The following is a 22161-nucleotide window of genomic DNA, read 5'->3' on the forward strand; positions in this document are numbered from 1 at the left end:
CAAGAACATAAAAAATGCAACATTCAGGAGTATTACTGCATTTACACCAGATTAAAAAAAACATATTTATAGCAAGTGACTAGTCCGCTTTAAGGCAAGCACAAAAGTATATCGAATTACTTAACAAAACTTATCAGTTTGGACAAAAAAATCTTTAGGCAGGTTTATAGATGTAAAGTTCACATTACCTCTTTTCTTTGGAGACTTTAAACTCCTCAGTCGTCCAGAAGATGACATTCCACTTTCACTCATTGAGTCGTGGGCTGAGGATGCACTTCCGGTGGCTTCACTATCCCGGATCATGCTTTCGTAACCACTGCTACCGCTGTGATAGAAGAGAGCCGTCCTTCCCATTGCGGGGGGCAGCTCTCCACTTAACACACTGCTGTTATCACTGCCATGCCCACTGCTGTATCTCTGAGGACGCCTTGGAGCTGTAATTTTACTATACGGTGAAGGTAGAACAGGGGCCTGTGATTTTTCATCACTAAGATTAATACCACTGTCATTACCACTATCAGAGTCTGTTGACCCCCGGAAATTGCCAATTTTGCTAGTACCACCAGATGCCAACTCATTTACACGGTTGTTGGCAGCCCTTAACGCTTGCTTTGTGCCCATAATGGTTCCTCTTGCAGGTTTGACATTAGCACTTTGAACGGATCTCGAACCCGCTTTTCCACTAGGGGGTATTCCAGAACATTTGCCATTTGACTGATTAAGAGACTTTACAGAAGAACTAAGAGATTTTGATCCATTGGGTGTAAGGCTGCGGTTTTTGCTTAAACTTGTTGTAGCTTTCTGAGAAAGGGAACTTTTAGCCTGGTTGCTTTTGGTGGAAGAGCTGCAAGAAGGTGGTGAGGTAATTGTATTAGATGCTGGTGGATTGCCAAGTCTAGGCACTGTACGTCCAGCCTTATTGATACTACTGACACTGCTGTTATCTCTGTTCGTGCTTGTCCTTGAGCCAACAGATGTAAGACTATCACATCTCTCCAGAGACACGTGGCTTCCATAGCGTTGAACACACTCAGATTTGTTGGATTTATTTTTCAAACTGGAGACTGCTTTGGGCAGTGAATGCTCAGTTTTAACAATTTTGCTGCCAAGTTGTGTTTCTGAATCTTCTTCTAAATTTAAAGTGGACCTGCTATAATCTGCTCCTTCTAACCTGCCAAGACTATTTGAGTGAAGAGGATTATTTTTATGATCTAAGCTTGACTTTCTTACAGGAGGAGCAGGAGGTCCAGTACCACCTGGTCTTGGTAACATACTTGCTTTCTGCGGAAAGGTCTTCCTAGCTCCTGAAAAAGTAGCTTCTGACACTGCTTTTATCCCATGCTCCATTTGGGAACTGTAGTTCGTTACGACACCTAATGTTGTGGCACCTCTCCTCAGTTGTGGCACTTTTGTGAGCGGTTCATTCTTTTTAGTGGAAGGTTTAGGATCCACTTCACAGCCATCCACCACCCGTTGTGAGCATCCCAACATTGTTTGAGATTTTGTAGCCTTAGGCAAATTGGTTTGTGCAACTTTTGAGCTTTGTTTCAACTGATTGTCTGTAACCAAAGTGGATGATTTTGCAGAAAGTGTCTGATTTTCAGTCCTTCCTTCTAAGAAATTTTCCTGTCGCACTGTCCATGGATCTTCAAACATGTTTTCTTTGCACGTCAATGGGTTAGCATGTGCTGTGCTTGAGGTAGACTTATTTTTCCGAGGAAGACTAGAATGGATCGTTTCTACTGAAATTGTGCCCCAGGTGCTACAATCTCTAAGCTGGCTAGTTGTTTGATGAGCAGTTGGCATAGCTTTGGTTAGCTCAGAAGTCTTAAGGCTTTTCTCATTGCAAGCATACAAGAGACTAGAACTAATACTGTCATTGTCCATTTCGGAAAAGCAAAACCCACTATCGTTTAGAGAATTTTTTAGATTCTTGCTAATATGAACATTTGTGTTGTCTGAATCCAAATCCAGACTTTCCCCAGTTTCATCGCCTTTATGAGATGAGTGTGGATTTAAAGTGTCGTACGTCTGTGCTCCATCGCTTTTAATCGTACAGATACTCACTTCACTCAACCACGAGCTTATAGAAGAGCGCCTGCTGCTGATTGTGCATTGATCCTGGGCTAAGGGAACTACAATATCGATATTAACACCTGTGGTGGTTATCTGTGAGGTGTAGGCATCAAACTCATCATTAATACTGCTTATAATACTAACTGGTCTAGATCCAGATGCAAGGGCCTGCAGAGAACAGTCGCTGTTAAAGCTAATGATGCTGGATGGTCTATCGCTATCGAGAATCCCACCTATGGACAGTTCTTCAACAACAGTGAACACAAGTTCATCTTCTCCATTAAGCTCAACAGGCTTCTGAAGTGTTACCGTCGTGGTTACAATATCGCGATCAAACCCTTTTCCTTTCACTGCTGAACAAAACCTGCGTACCTCAACTGGGCCAGATGGTTTAGGAGTGCTTTTCATAACCGGAAATGTGCTGCCTAGTAAATTGTGCTTGTCCTGGTTCCTTAATCTGCTCATTCCGACAGGAGGCGTCCTGACACCACTACATGGTTCTAAGCTCACTTTTGAGTTCGTTTGAGGAGGGGGTGGTGCAGGAGTTGGGAGAGTCCTCTTTGTAAGGAGGATTTTTTCCCTCACTGATGGATCAATAGATAATTTTGGTTGTTCCATAAATTTGCTATTAATTGGCAATGGCCCTTTTTGCCTTTCTGTGATTGTCAACTGATCTCCATCTGGTGCATATTCCAAATGTGCAGTTTCAGCTTTGGCTTGTATTTGAGGGTGCTCTTGTTTTGGCTGAGGTGACATTGTTTCCAATCCTGAACAGTTATATGGAAAATCGGATGAAATATTACTGGTCTGTCCTTTCCTGGGTGACTGTGGCAGTTTTTCTTGCTGTGGCATAGGAGGTATATTTTCCTGGTAATTCATGGCTTTTGTAGCAAGAGCTGATGAAGCAAGTTCTTCATGGAGGAACCTGATAGGATTTTCACTGCCATCAATACACTCAAGTCTTTCTTGTAGCTCGGCAAATGTGTTGCATTTTAAGTGATCGTTATCTGAACTTCGAAGACTGGATAAATTATCTTTGCTCCTTCTCTTGAGAAGTGAAGGGATAATGGGGACAAACTCTGGAGGACCTTCATTATCTGTCAGATCTTGGTCAGATAAAACCGCCCCATTTGGACCAACGTAGATGACTGTATCACAAGACTGCTCACTGCTGGAAGAATAATCTGGATCACTGTGCATTCCAAGAGCAGGAAAATCGGGATCAAGTACAACTGTCTTTGGGTGGAAGGGTCTCATGTGGTGAGGTCTTCTCGCTCGGCCTTCCTCGCAAGAGCTTTCTCCTCCAGATGAGCTGGATGCGTACTAGAAAATGAAGAAAGGGACAGTATGCTGAGAATGTGACAGCTGCAGTACTTAACATCAACCACTCCTTCTGAGTCAAGAGGAAACTTATCTTACGTCCTAATTGCTCTCTTCTTCTAACCACTGCTGAACCCCATCCAAGCAAGTATCTACAAATACTACAAAAAACATATCTATCTCTTATTGTAGCCCACTGCAGCTACAGTCAATCACACATAAGAATAATGTGATAAATTTAAAAAAATCACAGAATTTTGGACCCATTTCGATATGGGTAAGGCATGGGTGTGGTGGTTTGGACGTTGTGCATTCGAAAAGGGCTATCTGGGGCTTGGATTACAGTAAATGTATTTTCTTGAATTTGGATCTATGCACACAGCAGAGACCTCGCGATTGCTCTATGGGCAGATTTTTTCCCCTAAAAGCAAAGCTTCTAGTTTCTGCAAGATAAGAGCTCCATTCATACTGCAAGTGGTGCGCATGCCCCCAATTTTTTTCCCCTACACTTGAATGGGAGCAGTGAATCAAGCTGCAATGTGCATGAGATCGTAGTATACGGAAAGTGGTGAATTAACTATATATGACATTCTGCTGAATAACGGGGTTCTCGGAGTACACTTTTATCTTAAAGCAGACCATACCTGTTAGATTAAAGTCAGCTGAACACAACAATTCTGGTGACACTGGCTTCCTATCTAATGTGCATGGTGGTGTCTGGACTCTACCCCCGATGGCAGGGGAGAATGGATAATGCAGTTGGATTTCAACATGCCTGATCTTTTTTGTCCTTACGAAATATAAGACAGCACCAGAATCCATCAGTTATTTACTACTTACATTTGTAAAGGATGTCAAGAGGATCATCTAACGATTGTATGCTCGTTATATAAAGTTTGTGGCCAGCTTAGGGATAGGCCATCGATGTGTTTTTTCAGAAAACTTCCACTTTAAAAGTCATTTTATACAGAATATAATTTATCCTGGATACAATCTAGTTTCCTCCAGTAAGTACAATAGAGAGAACAGACTAACCTTGGATTTTTTCTTTTTCATTCGATGAATCCTTGAAGCGAGCTGCACGGTGGCGAGGGATTCTGGGTAATTTGATGGAGAGTCTGAGATGTGGGCAATCATCGTTGTTCTGCAGTTAATATTCCCCAGAGATTCCCTCAGGAGCATAGTTAATTTGCTGTCCCTATTTAACAAGGGGGAAAGGCGAATTAAAATTCTACATCGGGCATTTGGAGACATTCCTTTTGTTATTTCAGTATTGTAAGGGCATGCCAACAAGCAAGTAAAAGGATTACATTAAAAATACCAGCTGTTTGCAATGCTATAAATGACAGCCAGTTGTAATTTAACCTGTCCAGTCTGCAATAAACTTCAAGGCAACTTAGCTAAAGCCCTTGCTGGCAACTAAGGGATTAATTATTTCCATTTTTGACACCAGTATTTGCAAACAATTCAAGGAATGAAGCCGTTAGTCAGTGCTTATCATAATATGGATGGAGAGTGGCTCCGTGCACCCGAGGAACCAGCGGACTCAGCAGGTTTACTGGTTCAAGAAGAGATCCGTGTAGAATGTTTGGTTTTTTTAATATTATTATTTATAATGTTAATTATACTGTTATAAAATCTATAAATATTTATACATCAAAGATACAATATAAACGTCCAAGAAGCCCATCCACTACATTACAGTGGACAAAGAACAGGAAAGAATTGAAAAAGGGAGATTTTTTTTAAAGATAATGACATATTGACATATTGTTTAAATCAGATTTCTGTGTTAAATGTATTTTTTATTTTAAATTTGGCAACGTTTTGGGTTCATTTTAGAATTTGTATTACAAATAGAAATTAGAAATGATACACTTTTCACACCATGGGGCTTTTTTAGATTCCAACTTTCTTATGTGTCAATAAATGCACTTGTACATTAGCAGCAATGAACAAACTCTGATCTTTTGTATTGAAGCATGTAATGTGTGTGTGTGTCAAAATTCATTTTGAATGGAGGTCGTGCAGCGGTATAGAGGAATAAGGGTTACTGCAGGCTGTAGGCTTGTCGGAAGAAGTAGGTCTTCAGGTTCCTTTTGAAGTTTTCCACAGTAGGCGAGAGTCTGATATGTTGAGGTAGAGAGTTCCAGAGTGGGGGGATACATGGGACAAATCTTGTATGAGATTGTGGGAAGAGGAGATAAGAGGGGAGCAAAGAAGGAGATCTTGTGAGGATCTGAGGTTGCGTGTAGGTAAGTACCGGAAGATTAGGTCACAGATGTACGGAGGAGGCATGTTGTATGGATGGCTTTGTATGTCATGGTTAGGGTTTTGAACTTGAATTTCTGGGAGCCAATACAGGGATTGACAGAGAGGAGAGGCTGGGAATAGTGGGCGGACAGGTGGATTAGTGGGGCAGCAGAATTTAGGAAAGATTGGAGGTATATGTACTTTTAGTTGCACCCTCCAACAGTAGAGTTGTATTTTTTAGGCTTGAGAAAGGCCAATTATGGCCAAAAAATTGCCTTCTTTGTCTTTGTTTTATTTTATATGGAATAAAGATCAAGTTTTTTATGAAGAACCTGCTGTTTTGGTGCCATGGCTCGTCTGAATTTTCTACTTTAGTTACGCCCTGTGCGATCAAGCACTAAAGGCATTGTTCAGGACTTTAACACCAATGGTCTATCCTCAGGATAGGTCATCGATGTCTGATAGGGAGGGGTGCAACACCTGAACCTGCCTCAGCTGATCAGCTGTTCCCGATATCGGCGGTGCCCAGAACTGCTAAGTTGCGGTGCTAAACAGTACCGCTCCAATAATGTATAGCGGCCACTGTCTGGTACTGCACATCCGCCACCTATTCAAATCAATATGGGCTGGATGTGTGATACTGGGCCACAGCCACCTTCAACTAATTTGTTTTATGATTCGTTCTTGAATCAGCATCGCACTTGAAGTCCGCTTACTCTGGCATTCTCTTATAAAGGAAAATTGTTGGGAGAGCAAGAAAGAAGGAAAGGATGAAAAAAGGTCAAAATAATTGTAAGTCCTCCATATCCTTAATCTTTCTGTTGTTGAGGCCCATGGTAGAGTAGAGGCCTCATTATAAGTTATACCATGGGCTTAACTAAAGAGCCAACCAGTTAACCAGTGCATATGACAAGGAAGATGAGTGCTGGGGGTGAGGAATAAAAAAAAAAAAAAAATCATTGTCCAGAGTGGAAGAAATCTTTACTATGGCTCTGCTTTTCCTATAGTTATTGCTACATGTTAGTTCAGAAACTGCATTAAAGCTCCTCTTGGGTAATAACGCAGAATGGGATGTCGAATTTTGGGTAAAATTTGTGATTTTTAAAGCAGTACATGTGAGATCAACCCAAGCTCAGATGTGTCCGACGGAATCGGAATAACTTTTCACATAGCACTACCTTTCATATATAATACGTTAACTACAGCTATAAGGTGTCCAAGGACTCCCGCAGACGTTGGGCACACCAGACTTACCTGTATGGGATATGCTTGGCACCGTTCACAAGAGCTAATATGACGTTACCCAGGGCATTCAGAGATAGACAGAGGCCTCCTCCGGCATCACGACTTTTACTCAGCACTCTTTCACAACTCCCAAGATCAATAAGGTGCAATCGGCTGCGGCCGCCCGACACTATTGAAAGAGAAAAATTATTTTACATATCATGTAAAATTAGAGCTGTAGTATGAGATATTAATAAAAACAGAATCCCTGGTGAGTAACAGAGATGTTTTCTTCCTCATGGGACCATATGTATTGTTGAAGTTGTCGGCTTTACCATGATAATGATGTAAAGATACTGCAGCCATCAATGTTTGCTACTCGATATCTCGGGAGGAAAGTGCAGCACTTGACCTTTCCGTACTTTACAACCTTACAAAGTTCAGCTATTATTTAAACCTACAGCCACATCCTTCCATTTCTCTATTCCCCCAGTGCACATAAACCTTGCGGAAACTGTATTTCTAATGTTCAGAGTAGGAAGCGCCATTGTTTTTCATCAACCTGTTAATTTTTTGTGCACCTGTAACACAGAGCTAATTTATTGCCTCTTAATGCAAAGTCCACATTTGTTCTACATTTGCAAATGGTCCAACTTAAATTCATGGGGGAGCTGTAAAAAAAACAACTAAATTATCCATTCCTACTGTTGGTTTTTGCATTTGTGATACAAAGGTCTGTTAAGTTTTTTCACAACACAGGAAACAATGCTGAGACAAAATAAGAATAGAGTTGACTTGTGATCACTCAGAAATATAAAAACATGGTTGATTTTAAAAAATATATCAAACCACTAAACAGCGCCCCACCTATCCATATGTTGTTTGTGGTACTGCAGCCCAGCCCTATTCACGTCAATAGAACTAAGTTACAACATCGCACTCCATTAACAAAAAGGTGTGGTGTAGAGATGAGCAAAAAGATTTGCAGGACACTGGTTGAGCTGCCATGTCAGTCTGTGACCTCCTACGTGAGTCATCTTTGGTATCTCTTCTGATTATGTAAAAAAGCTGAAGTTGAAAAGAGGAAGAGGAGGGCTTCTATAAATGGATAACGATCCTAAGCACAAGTCAAAATCCGTAATCGACAACCTCAAAATAATCACTACTGGTACAACCCCTTCTCAATTAGCATGTTTTCCCCCAGTAAAATAACAACACTTATACTCGCTTCCAGTGGCGGCGCTGTTCCAACAGTGTCGGCACTCGATTCCAGTGGGGATTGCATCACACTGTTATGTTACACGATTCCTGCGCCCAATCAGTGCTGACTTCACTCTCCCTGCCTTCGGACAAATCAGACATTAAGAGGAAGTCAGAGCTGAAATGGGGAAGAGTAAAGGCGCAGGGATCGCATGACATAACAGTGGGAAGCAATCCCTGGGACACTGTGTGCTGACACTGCTGGAACGGTGCTGAAATGGAAGGCAAGTATAAGAGTTGTTATTTAACTGAGGGCAAATATGCTGTTTGAGAAGGGGTTGATCGTGATTTGGACAACCCCTTTAAGCCAGGTCCAACATCATGCTTGTGTTACGGTGCAATAGTGACATTGCACAGGGCCTGCAAATCAGAAGAGGCGACATTGATTCTGGCAGGTAGGAGGCAGTTTGCAGGGCTTCATACCAGAAGACACAGACTACTGACTTGACCGCTAGACCAGGGTCCTGTAAATCATCTCTAGTGTAGTGCTGTTTTTGGAAAACAGAAGCCATATTTTTCCAGTCTTGGACAACCCTTTTTATTTCCAGATACTACCCATAAGGTAATTCCTATTGGGTCAGCACTTCTGTTCTGCAAATATTGGGCCATTAATGTAACAGTACTACAAACATCGAGACCCAAAAGATCAGGATTTGATGCATGCTTCCTATAGACATACTTCCTCCTTTTCCACTTTTTTCCATACGATACTGGTATATATGAAGGGTGAAAAGCATATGCGAGTTCCTCCTATCTTCTTCCTCACAATCCACCTTACTGGTACTTCTTGCAGCAATGGCAGCATCAAGGAAGTGAGCGGCTTTTTCTGCCGTCGGGGCTCTCAGCTCACTCTGGTTTTGAAGCTGAAAACACAGCAAAAAGAAATCGCCTAATTAGGATGAGGGTGAGAAAAAAATCTCAACTGCTGAACTCTCTTGGGCAATCAGAAAAACAAATATGGATAGCTAGGGACAAGGGATTCTGGCTTTTAGGCAAGAGAGAGTTTCATCAGATCTATAATGGCTGAAAAGAAAGAGATTTGAAACAAAATCGGAGATTTGGAAATAAAATGTATAAATAAATAATCCATGGAAGGTTATTATACCTGAGTTCCACATATTGGATCTTCTCGGAGATACACCCCAGGGGACTGTCCATCTTGAAGGCTACCAGTGGCTACCTCTGCTAATAAATCCTTTAGATTTTCATCTTTGCCATAGATTTCAACAGCAGATACCCGGATCGAGAAGCGAGTTCCAGTCTTTTCTCTCCTCTCGTTGATTAGTTTGAAAAGCCAGGAGATTGCGCAGGGTATAATGCCGAGGCTTTGTGTAGAAGCATCTTTGCCAATCATCGTATACGTCTTACCTAAAAAGAAAGCGCCATTAGATGACAATGGAGTCATCTCGATGTAGAGTCAGCCATTCATTGTCATACAAATCTCCATCTGCAAGCTATAAATATCACGGCCAATTCCAAGAAAATCTGGAATCATTTTCTTTCCAAGAATCTATTTCGGCTCTTCGACAAGCAAAAATTTGTCTTTTCATTCGCTATGAATTATAGTGATACGAGCGCATGATGAGGTTATAATATAAAGTTAATACAATCCTTTACAATGTTTAGGAATTTTGATAACTTCCAATTGATATTGTAACATTGGAGGAGAAATTAATTGAAGCAAGTTTTGTAACTAATTAAAAGCTATAATCTATTTGCTTTCACTATGTTTGCCGAACCAGATACCGACAGCATGTAATTAACAGACTGACATATAATTAACTGTAACAAATCTGGGAGCTTACCGAGCTTGACATGACCAAAGCAAAATATGCACCCATCTGCACCATTCACGACAGACTGGATCACTTCTGCAACAGTCCCGGAGCAAACTTCAGCCTAGAGTACGATCAAGAAATGTACAGTGCCCTATTAGTATCGTGTATCTGAGCCATCTATGGTGACTTTCAGAACAGGTGGGAACATCTTTTGAACAGTGCCACAATTTAACAGTATAACACAATTCATCAAACCTGTACTAGGATTCTACAGCTACTATGGGGTTCGTGATGAGGAGACATATCTTATGGTCAACATTTGTCCTCCCTATGAGTGGTTTGAATGAATACAGGGCTCCATCTCCATCTAAGGACCCAATATTAGATGTAAATTGGCGGAATCCACCAATTTCGACAGGAAGAGCAGATCTAATGTGTATGGAAAGCCTTCTTACTCAATTCGCAATAGATGATGCTGGGGAAGAGACGGATCTGGCAGTTGGAATTTTTAACACTTGATCCTTTTGGTTCTAGATGTGATAAACCACTGATAGGGGTGTTTGGCGCTTGGCTCAAGCAATCATGAGTATGGAGTAGTAAGGAGTGGTAGATGTCTAACGAACATTTGGCCAACAGCTTTCACACGTGTATCGTCATCTTTAGGAATCAAGACCGTTGGGATAATAAGTGTCATGAAAGTTTCTCTCCCACAAAGTGAGGAAGAAAACTGGTCATGATACACCACCATCAAGAAGGATGAGCTACATGAAATATTTTATTTACCGTAAGTGGTATGATCACAATTGGGTCTTATTTTTGTTTTTCAATTTGCAATCTTGACAATTCTAGGATAACTGGTCGAAAGTCTGATTTACAATATTTATCTCAATGCCATCAAAACAAAAAATATTCCTAAAGACCAGGGTGAAACTATTACATTTGTAAACATGCAAATGGTCTTGACCCACCTGAGAAGAGTCTTGAGGGAACACCGAATCGAAGGCAAACATCTTTGGAGCAGCAACAACGCCTCTTCTATGTCCAGAAATGGAGGGACCACAAGTAGATGGATCATATAAAGTGATCTGTTTTTTCCGTGGGTCAACTTTTAAAAAGGACATAGACTCAGATGTATCATGACTTCCTTGAGAAGGACAGATCCTAAGCATGACTTTCACCTGAAAAAAACCCATCAACCACAAGGCTTTAGAAATGAGTTTGGGTAGAGGGGGCAAAGTAGCCTAGAATTTTGCAAAGGTATATTCAAAAAATGGCATCTTTAGTGAGGATGGTGTTATCTGAGCAGAGACTGCACACTTGTTTAATTCAATTCATGGAATTGACCCCATATCATAAAAGAGTTGTTCGCTTACGAGAACTTCCTTTCTCATTAGAAGAGTTCCATAAAGATAATTGCCTCAAGGGTACAGCTGTGAGCTGTGGAGGAATCTGCAGAAAGTGTTTCATTCCTCTATAGCTCCTCCGCAGGTGGAATGAAGAATTACACATAAAGGCAATGGAAATCAGTGGGTTGTCCACATGATGGGTCTTCTTGTGCAAAAAAAGTGGCCTCAATAAGGTACTCATTCAGCATTTCATAATAGGGTATTTGAAACAGTTTTTCTAAATGAGACAGCTCCTTTAAGGGTAACATGACCAGTTTCCATTAAAAAACATTCCCATGAGTGGATGTAAAATGGACTTTCTGTTACAAGGTCTATTTCTCTTTTATTAGTCAAATGTGAATTACAACATCATAGTGCATTCCCATACTCAGTCTTTAACACGCAATTTTATAGAATTAATCATCACAGAAATTGTAATTGGTAAGGTCAAACATAGCCTGCAATCTCATCTTCATCAGTCGCCTGGAGCTTAAGTACTGAATTCTATATGTTGTAAAAAGACTTTATATTCTGTAAGGAAAAAAGAGATGTTGGATCTGCATTGCCGCATGTGGTCAGGAAAATGAATGAACAGAAACTCTCAAGTGTATATTATAGAATGAGGCTTATGCAGCCGCCGTCAAAGGATGTATTCCACCTCCATCTGATTTACATGTGCTTGGGAATAATTTTCTTTTACACTTACATCTAAGTAGCCAATTATTTTTCACTTGCTATAGTCACTAAAAGTATTATGTGAACCAAATCTGAAGTGGGGAAAAACAGGAGCTAGATAGATAGATAGATATGGGATAGATAGATAGATAGATAGATAGATAGATAGATAGATAGATAGATAGATAGATAGATAGACAGATAGATATGGGATAGATAGATAGATAGACAGATAGATAGATAGATAGATAGATAGATAGATAGATAGATAGATAGATAATTAGATATGGGATAGATAGATAGATAGATACATAGATATGGGATAGATAGATAGATAGATAGATAGATAGATAGATAGATAGATAGATAGATATGGGATGGATAGATAGATAGATATGAGATAGATAGATAGATAGATAGATAGATAGATAGATAGATAGATAGATAGATAGATATGGGATAGATAGATAATAGATAGATAGATCGATAGATGCTCCAGTGGTCAGAGCCAAGGTGTGCATCAGTCACCCGAACAATAGTGCACAGTACTTACATTTCTTTGATAAGCCATAATGAATTTTTCTGTCTAACCTCCTAGATGGCAAGGTCTGCCCTGATTGCAGCATCTAAGGTGTAGAGTGGCTAGGACCTAAATTATCTCTGATTTTGTCCAACAGGGCATAGTGTAAATTGAATAACACAGCTGGTACCTGCAAATGATGGCACAGCCCAAGTGCCCATGCTATCACTAAGACATAAAAGTATTGTGGCTTGCCAGAACTGCAGTTCTCATGATTTATTATATTCCAGGAGAAGAGGGGTTAAGTAGCTCAAATAATTCTGATACCGAGTGACCAAATACCCACACAATGTGTAAAGCAATCTACTAACAATGTCTAAATAATACCACCCTACAAGTAATAATTCTAAAGAGAGTCAACGCCAAGTCACTATTTTAACCTAAGGCCATAGTCATATAAGGAACTTAGTTCCTAGAAAATCATAACTCTGTTGTACTAAATGTTGTCTTTATTGTGCCCAAGAAGCTTTTAGTTTGATATGCAAATTAGGGTGTGGCCTAGAGATGTGGCGCACTCTTGGGTCTATTCTGCATGCCGTGCCACTGTCCTCTGTGTTGACGGACAGTGCTCGGTGTATGAGCAGGAGCCCCCGCATCCGTGCTCACAGACCTGTCATCTATGTGACCGTCAGCCTCTGGTCCTTTCTCTGAGGCCGGAATCAGAGGAGCGGGCGGCCGCAGCAGAGAGGACTGTGAGGAATCATGGCTCCTGCTGGTACCCTGTGTGCACACATCCAAGCACTCTATTTGTGAGGAATCATGGCTCCTGCTGGTACCCTGTGTGCACACATCCGAGCACTCTATTTGTGAGGAATCATGGCTCCTGCTGGTACCCTGTGTGCACACATCCGAGCACTCTATTTGTGAAGAATCATGGCTCCTGCTGGTACCCTGTGTGCACACATTCGAGCACTCTATTTGTGAGGAATCATGGCTCCTGCTGGTACACTGTGTGCACACATCCGAGCACTCTATTTGTGAGGAATCATGGCTCCTGCTGGTACCCTGTGTGCACACATCCGAGCACTCTATTTGTGAGGAATCATGGCTCCTGCTGGTACACTGTGTGCACACATCTGAGCACTCTATTTGTGAGGAATCATGGCTCCTGCTGGTACCCTGTGTGCACACATTCGAGCACTCTATTTGTGAGGAATCATGGCTCCTGCTGGTACACTGTGTGCACACATCCGAGCACTCTATTTGTGAGGAATCATGGCTCCTGCTGGTACTCTGTGTGCACACATTCGAGCACTCTATTTGTGAGGAATCATGGCTCCTGCTGGTACACTGTGTGCACACATCCGAGCACTCTATTTAGGCAGCACTCGCTCTCTCCACCAACACAAAGGGAAGCAGCAGTTCATTTTAATTAAAAGGGTGGAACGGTACACCAAATCACTTGGCCATGGCAGAGGCGCACCGAACACCCCAATTTGATATCAGACTATATGCTTTATATAGGTACAACAAAGTCAGCATTTACTACAACAGTTGTGTGGTTTTTATAGGGGCTTATGCCCCTGTATGGCTACAGCTTTATTTAAATAGTGATTTGGGGGTGACAGACCCATTTTAAAGGGAACCAGGCATGTTGAAAATAGTATCTGATCTACAGGCAAGATGTTATGGAGCAGGAGAAACTGATCGGATTGATACACATTTTTGTTATAAAAGATTTGGTTAATCATTTAATGTCCCAGAAATCCAATTAAAGTCCAGTGGGCGGTCCTACTCAGTAATTGACAGTCTTCCTTGTATGACTTGCAGGCATAGCTAGCTGTCAATCACTGAGTAGGGCCACACACTGGACTCCTGGGTAGTACCGCCCGCTGGACTCCTATGCATACAAACAGCAGGGAATTCAATTAATAAAATACAATTTACGCTGAATCTTTTCCAATAAACCTTTATATAATTCTGCTCAGCTCTTCCTTCTGTATATGATAATGTCCACAGACCAGAAAGGAGGTACAACGTCACAGGTTCCCTTTAAGATTTAAAGCTGTAACACGTTTCTATTGGCAGACTATCGGGGAGCTCGCTTTAAAGGGAACCTGTCACCCCCAAAATCGAAGGTGAGCTAAGCCCACCGTCATCAGGGGCTTATCTACAGCATTCTGTAATGCTGTAGATAAGCCCCCGATGTATCCTGAAAGATGAGAAAAAGAGGTTAGATTATACTCACCCAGGGGCTGGCGCCTGCGCACAACAGGGCAGACAAAGTACACCTGCGCCAGAGCCGTAGTGTGACTACAAGAAGAGGACGTCATCGTAAGAAAGGTGGAGGCCCCGGACCGAACCGCGACGCCCATCTGACCAGAAACGGACCAGGACCGCCCCTGGGTGAGTATAATCTAACCTCTTTTTCTCATCTTTCAGGATACATCGGGGGCTTATCTACAGCATTCCAGAATGCTGTAGATAAGCCCCTGATGCTGGTGGGCTTAGCTCATCTTCCATTTTGGGGGTGACAGGTTCCCTTTAAATGATAGATAAAACAAGGAGTGATGCAAAGGGTGAACAAAAACCCAGACTAGCTTTCCATCCTGCTGCATCTCACGTGCCACATTCATCTGGCTGGATGCATAATGTGTCCAGAGACCCTCGGTGCACTCCTTGCCTAGGGGCTTAACCTCTGGCTACACAGTAAATGAGAAGGAAAGTGGAGGGGGCACAGGACAAAGCAAACAAAGAATAGGTAGGCAGCGATTATCCAGAATGATTATTACCAGGGTGTGAATACTTTTATTTTGTCCACTTTAACTGCGCTATTTTTTAACCTCTGCGGTGCCAGCATGCTTCCCTAGTATAATATACATGACTTAGTATAATTGTGTTTATTCTTTGGGTTTTCTTATGCCAAATAAGAATTTGCTATATTTTTATTAGTCATATTTAAGAATTCTCAGAGAGTGAAGCATAATTTGTACATCAATCAATAAATCACAGCAGGGTGGGGGCTTTAATTAATAACATACATATACCCATTTTTATATATGCTAATATCTCTTGACTAGTATACACCAGAGACTGTATTCTCATATTTCTTGTATTTTATGACTGTGTTATGCAGGCACCAAATCCATCTCAAGTATCTTCTATATACATTTAATTACTTACTCTGTACTTTGAGAAACCCAGGTCCCCCCACCAGCAGCCCATCTGCTGCCTTGTAATATATGCAGAATTAAGCTCCAAGGGTGCGTGAGCTGGTTTTACATAAGAGTGCTTATCATGGAAGGTCACAGGTCTAAAGGTGTATCTCAAGCCTGAGCTTCCACTTTAATCAGAAACTACGGAACACAAAGCCCAACAGGTTTATTTCCCAATAAAAAGTTCGAAAATCCTGCTTTTATTCATTTTACAATTTACAATGATGGAATTTAGAGTTCAGTTTTCCTAATACAAATCTTCTCTAGATATAAATGGTAAAAACTGCTGTCTGCAGTCACCACTAGAGGGAGCTTAGGAGCTAGCTGCATACTTGTTATACATTGAGCTCAATAATAAAACTGTATACAGTAAGGGCCCTCTAGTGGTGACCTATGGTAGCCAATATTGGATCATTGCACTGTGTTTCAATGAAGGGCTCGCTTTGAAGAAATAAATTCACACTGAATGTTGTGGAGATTCATTTGAAACGGTTTTGCATTATTTTTATATAAATATTACTTTACCCTGAAACGTTCTGCTACTTTTTAATATATTTTGCATATATGTTTAGCTAGCTGTCAGTGAATTAATGGGTCAATTCTTGCTTGACGTACAGAGGACTTCATATGTCCTTAGTATTACTCTGCTCAGTTTTCACAATGCACAATCTGGAGAATCTCATGATTCGGTGTGAATTTATCTATGGCTGGAAATTCTGTATAATGATCCGCCGCAGGTATCTGTGCTGAATTCATTAACTGATGTTTAAAAACAATGATTTCATTTGGTAATTATCTCAACTCAAGGTAATTGCAACAGTAAATTAAGTGGGAGATTCAGGAGCAGAGTGTTATGTAACAAGCGGAAAGGATTATCCTGAACCATCTTCAGGGCAGTGTAAATTAATATTGCAAAATATTGGGGAAAAATTAGATTTAGCATGCATTCTTCTTCCTTGCTGCCTGTGTCCCCTCCTATGGGAGGAGACACAGATTAGATATTAGAAAAAAAAAACATTTTGACAGCAAGGGTGATCAATGAGTGGAACAGGCTGCCACGAGAGGTGGTGAGTCCTCCTTCAATGGAAGTCTTCAAAAAAAGTCTGGACAGACATCTGTCTGGGATGGTTTAGTCAATCCTGCTTTGAACAGGGGGTTGGACCAGATGACCCAGGAGGTCCTTTCCAAATCTACCATTCTATGGTCCCTGACTTGCATAGGCACACCAAGGGCAAGGAGGAAGTCCAGTAAGCACATCTCTATTATTTGCACGTTACCACATTATCAATCATCTGTCAGACATGCCTTTTGTTGGTTGGTACCTTCTAGTGACAATATGCTGTACCGTAAATTTCCCATAATCCTACAGTGTCGATGTAAGACCATTGTAACAAACATTACACAATCCAAAAACTAGAAACTGTACCCGCCTTATATGCCACTGCCTTTCTATAGGTTGGGACAACATGAGCAGGACTGAGGGTGCAAGCTCAGACCATCAAGGCCAGTGGTTTCCCTTTCTATAGTGATAAGTAATATACCATGTGCGACACTTCTTGTTCTGTACCACCTAAGGCTGGCGCTAGCATCTACTGTATCTGCATATGTGACTGTAAACCCCTCAACTCTGAATCCATACTGTCTTCCCCCCACCACATGCACCTTTCATGGGAGCCTATCAGATGGTTTTTGTTCCCCAAATCGGCAAAACTACTTACGATAATAGTTATGTATCTGCAGTAATTAAATGTGTTCTTATTAAGGCCCCCACACACATTAGACTGATGTTGGCCAACGGTTATGGCCAACACTCTATTGATGGTTGGACCGTACAATACAAGCAATGGTTACCATCCACTTTCGTGTCTTCCCTGTTGCGAGCAGGGTCCTCATTCCTCTTGGTATCTGTTCTTTTATGTGAATTTTGTTATTCTGTAATGTCTATTGTCTGTACAAGTCCCCTCTAAAATGTAAAGCGCTGCGGAATATGTTGGTGCTATAGAAATAAAATTATTATTATTGTTATTAACCCTCTAATGTGTATGGGGACGCTGGCCAACTGACTGTCGCGGGAGATGTCGATTGGACATGTCCGATTTGGACTTCCGATCTCTTTGCTCTCCCGGAAATAAGCCTCTAACATGTCAGTCGGTGGCTTTCTCATAGAGAACACAGGAGCGCTCGGTCTAATGAACACTGTATGGGAGAGATGGCTGTCAGCCGAACAATCAGTTGAAGCTTCATTCAGGCTATATCCATCTAACGTGTATGGCCGGAGTTAGTAGCTGAAGAAGAGTCCTGATGATGTATGCTCATTAGTCCTTTTAAGTCAAGGAGGTGGATGCTACCATGTCAAGTTGTCAAGTTCATGCTTTTTTGAATCAAGATTGATTCACATCCTCCTATAACTGTCATCACATAATTTTGCGCATGCGCAGTTATGCCCCACTTTGGGCTCATTAACACGTCCAATTTTTGCATATGAAAGCGTTTTAAGGATAGCATTCATACCTTTGATATTCTGTTGGGCTGTGCATATGTCCAATTTCTTCTTCTCGGATGGACCCGGGGGTAAGATAAAAATCGGCAATGCAAGTCACTATGTCAGTGAAAACACAGACTGCCAGTATGGGGAAGGTGAAGTCGGTTTTTTGCCATTTCTCCACGTCATATATAAGAAAAATGGAAGACCTGCAGACCACACTCTGAACAAAGTCTGATCAATACAATCAGTTCATTTTTCTCGTACATGGAAAAAATGGGCATGTGAATGAGGCCTTAGCTTTAGCAGCTTTGCTGATAATAGGGCAAATATACTCTGCTTCTCTACAGAACAGAACTACAGGTATTAACCCTCTGACAGGTTCCCTTTAAAAAGGGCTCATTTATGTCCGTAGTCACTGGCAAAATTATAGACTGTCTTCTCTTAAATATAGGTAAGTCTGGAAAATAGAAGCTTTCCTTGGGAGGACCCTTTCAAATATCAATAAGGGCTCTTGTAGGAATTTACGGAAGCAGACACTATGACTTGTAAGAACGTGCCCCTTGATTACTAAGGAACAGTAATATATTGCACTATGTCTGACCCGCTGCTCTGAAGTTACAGACTAAGCATGAGCTCCCTGTAATTACAAGTGTTTCCTGGAGAGAAGAAGGTGAATTGATTTCCTGGGCGGTGTGGGAAATACTGCTGCTACTGCTTTGTTTGCCTTGTGCTGCTGATTTCTGTATTAGAGGGTTTTTAGAAAAGTGTCACCTATGTAAATTGGTTTACCCCTTTTAACGACCGACAATCAATTTATGAGTGTGGAGTGTGGTTACAAAAAAAAACTACAGAAATTACAGACATTTGACAACTAGATAATATTAAGGCTCTCACAAGGGTTGTCATCAGTCTTTCCTAGAGTCCCGAATAACAAAATTTGCCCAACTTTGTAATGTTAAACTCTCTACTCCTTTCAGAAGTCAAGGAAAGCTGTCTGACCATATAGGTGGTACCTAAAATGACTGGTGGCCACAACCAATAGGTTGGTATAAAATCTCTTTGTTAGCATAGATGCAATTACAAAGGCTCATGGCCAGTCGGACGGTGTGAAAACTCATCGTGGCCATAAGCTTTAGTGCAGCAGACTGTTGTTGAGGAGCGTTGAGTAAACTGTCAAACTGAGGGACAATCTGGCCCTATTCAGGGTTCATTGTGTTCCCTGCCTATAATTCTCCACCATTTTCTTTTACCTTTTAGATCTGCACCACGCCATGCCAGGCCTATGTAAAGGGAGCTCACAATCAAGGGTGCGGACATTACATCGGGGTCACTGGTTATATTGAAGAACCACAATAGAGGAGCTTGTTCCTTTATATAAGCACTGACGTGACTATGTTATTACAGGCCTCGTTTCAGACCGAATAACAGACTCTGTCACTCAGTTGATTTGACACCAAACCACTGAGAAGGGATGACAAAACCCCCACCAACCCGATTCCCTCCCCATGTTGGGGTGTCTAAAGGGAAAATCTATGCTAAATTTATCTCGGAAGGCTTTAGTTAAGGGGCCAGTAAACCTAATATACTAGGCTCATAAAAGTAGATCTCATAAAATTATCTCTTAATATTTAATACAAAAATATTAATAATGTAATCTCAAAATAAACATAATATAAAATATTAATACACCTATGTAGCTACAGAAGGTAAAGTTTTAAGAAAAAAACACCTAAAAGCACTTTACTCATCCTCCCTGGGTCCTGTGCTGTGTCACCAACGCTGCTACAGTGTCTGTTATTGTCTGCAGCGCTGACGACACATTAACAGTGCTGCAGACAATCGGCAAGCTAAGCGAATTTTGCCATCACGGATTGGCTGCATTTCTGTCAATGCCACGTCGGCGCTGCACACAATAACAGATACCGGGAATAGTGGCGGAGACTCAGCGTTGGACCCCGGGAGAGTGAGCAAAACATACTTTGCTTGTTTGTTTGCTTTTTTTAACACAAATTGCAGCTGGAGGACAGTAGTTTTACAAAATTGCATTTTTTTTCTGACCTTGGGTCAATAATTCAGTTAAGCTAATAACATAGAATAAGGCCTGGATGAGTGTTTTACTCCATAGCTTGGTGTTGATCTATATTGTATATTTTAGGTTGATTCTCCCTTTGCTGTTTTTTTAAAGAGAACCTGTCGGCACAGAAGTAGTGGTATGGCGCTTGTCCCCTGCTAAAAACTCATACATTTTTGTAGAGATATGATGTGCCATTCACAACAAATCTAGAGTAGAAGCCATATGCAAATCTGTCTGGAAGTGCACTGGGGGTGTAGCTATGCACTCAGAAGAAGCAGCAGTGACACGCCCCCAGTGCACTTTCAGCCTGTATGTAAAAACATGCAAGCAAGTTCCTAATCCATCAAGCAAAAATATTTAAAAAATCTGAATATTAGGGATCAGAACCTTATCATTGCACATGGCTGATATGGGTACATAGCAAGGAACCACGGGGACACAATCTACAATTATGCAGATTGGATCCTTAAACAGTGCAATATGAGAGAAGGATAGGGGACGAATTTTACTAACAGCATGGATATATTCCCTCAATTAAACATGTAGTATATGGCATCTGCACCAATTGGTCATTTAGCCATGCCCCTGGTGGAGCAACCCCTTAAAGGGAACCTGTCACCCCCCCCCCCCCAGGCGTTTGTAACTAAAAGAGCCACCTTGTGCAGCACTAAAGCTGCATTCTGACAAGGTAGCTCCATTTGTTCGGGTCCCTGGCACTGCTGCAATAATCGCTTTTGAAATTTGTCCCTCATACCGTGAAATCGCCAGGGGGGCAGGTCTTTCCCCCCTAATCCAGACGCCTCACAGCCGTCACTCATGGCCTCTGCGCACCAGGTGCCACCTCCTCTTCCTTCATTAGCTTTCCCGGCGCCTGCGCTGCGAGTTCGAAGGGCAGCACAACTGCGCATGCCCGAAAAAAAAAATAACAGCGCAGGCACTGGGGACGCTAATGAAGGAAGAGGAGGTGGCACCCGGCGCGCAGAGGCCATGAGTGATGGCTGTGAGGGTTCAGGATAAGGGGGGAAAGACCTGCCCCCCTGGCGATTTCACGGTATGAGGGACAAATTTCAAAAGCGATTATTGCAGCAGTGCCAGGGACCAGAACTAAAAGAGCCACCTTGTCAGAATGCAGCGTTAGTGCTGCACAAGGTGGCTCTTTTAGTTACAAACGCCTGGTGGGGTGACAAATTCCATTTAAAGGCTACCTGCACTTCTATGGGTGCCTGCAAAAGAGGTATCAAAAAGTACCCTAATATAACCCAGGCATGTTACATAACACCACCATGGCTTTGTATAAGAACCAATGGGGCTGAAGCTCCTAGACACTTATGGCATACTAGATGGTGGCCCGATTCTAACGCATCGGGTATTCTAGAATATGTATAGTAGTATATAGCAGCCACATAGTATATAGCACAGCCCACGTAGTATATAACACAGCCCACGTAGTATATAACACAGCCCACGTAATATATAACACAGCCACGTAGTATATTGCCCAGCCACGTAGTATAGTGCACAGCCACCTAGTATATAATACAGCCCACATAGTATATTGCACAGCCACGTAGTATATAGCACAGCCACGTAGTATATTACCCAGCCACGCAGTATATAACACAGCCCATGCAGTATATAACACAGCCCATGCAGTATATAACACAGCCCACGTAGTATATAACACAGCCCACGTAGTATATTGCCAAGCCACGCAGTATATAACACAGCCCATGCAGTATATAACACAGCCCATGCAGTATATAACAGCCCACGTAGTATATTGCACAGCCACGTAGTATATTGCCAAGCCACGTAGTATATTGTCCAGCTACGTAGTATATTGCACAGTCACATAGTATATAACACAGCCCATGTAGTATATAGCACAGCCCATGT

General features: G+C 41.7%; 1 protein-coding gene across 3 annotated transcripts in view; it reads right to left on the reverse strand.

Annotated features, from left to right (window-relative positions):
- Nucleotides 1–22161, reverse strand: part of KIF26A (kinesin family member 26A) — a 187403-nt gene that overhangs the window by 6170 nt on the left and 159072 nt on the right. For all 3 annotated transcript variants that reach the window (XM_077266570.1, XM_077266589.1, XM_077266580.1), the window contains exons 6-12: nt 10880–11089; nt 9939–10032; nt 9239–9501; nt 8813–8996; nt 6904–7063; nt 4432–4594; nt 189–3399 (exon numbers count right to left, since the gene is read on the reverse strand). In XM_077266570.1, coding sequence (XP_077122685.1) covers nt 189–3399; nt 4432–4594; nt 6904–7063; nt 8813–8996; nt 9239–9501; nt 9939–10032; nt 10880–11089 — 4285 coding nt within the window. The remainder of the gene's footprint in view (nt 1–188; nt 3400–4431; nt 4595–6903; nt 7064–8812; nt 8997–9238; nt 9502–9938; nt 10033–10879; nt 11090–22161) is intronic.

This window comes from Ranitomeya variabilis, chromosome 1 (genome assembly GCF_051348905.1).
Source record: "Ranitomeya variabilis isolate aRanVar5 chromosome 1, aRanVar5.hap1, whole genome shotgun sequence".
In the NCBI taxonomy this organism is placed as follows: domain Eukaryota; kingdom Metazoa; phylum Chordata; class Amphibia; order Anura; family Dendrobatidae; genus Ranitomeya; species Ranitomeya variabilis.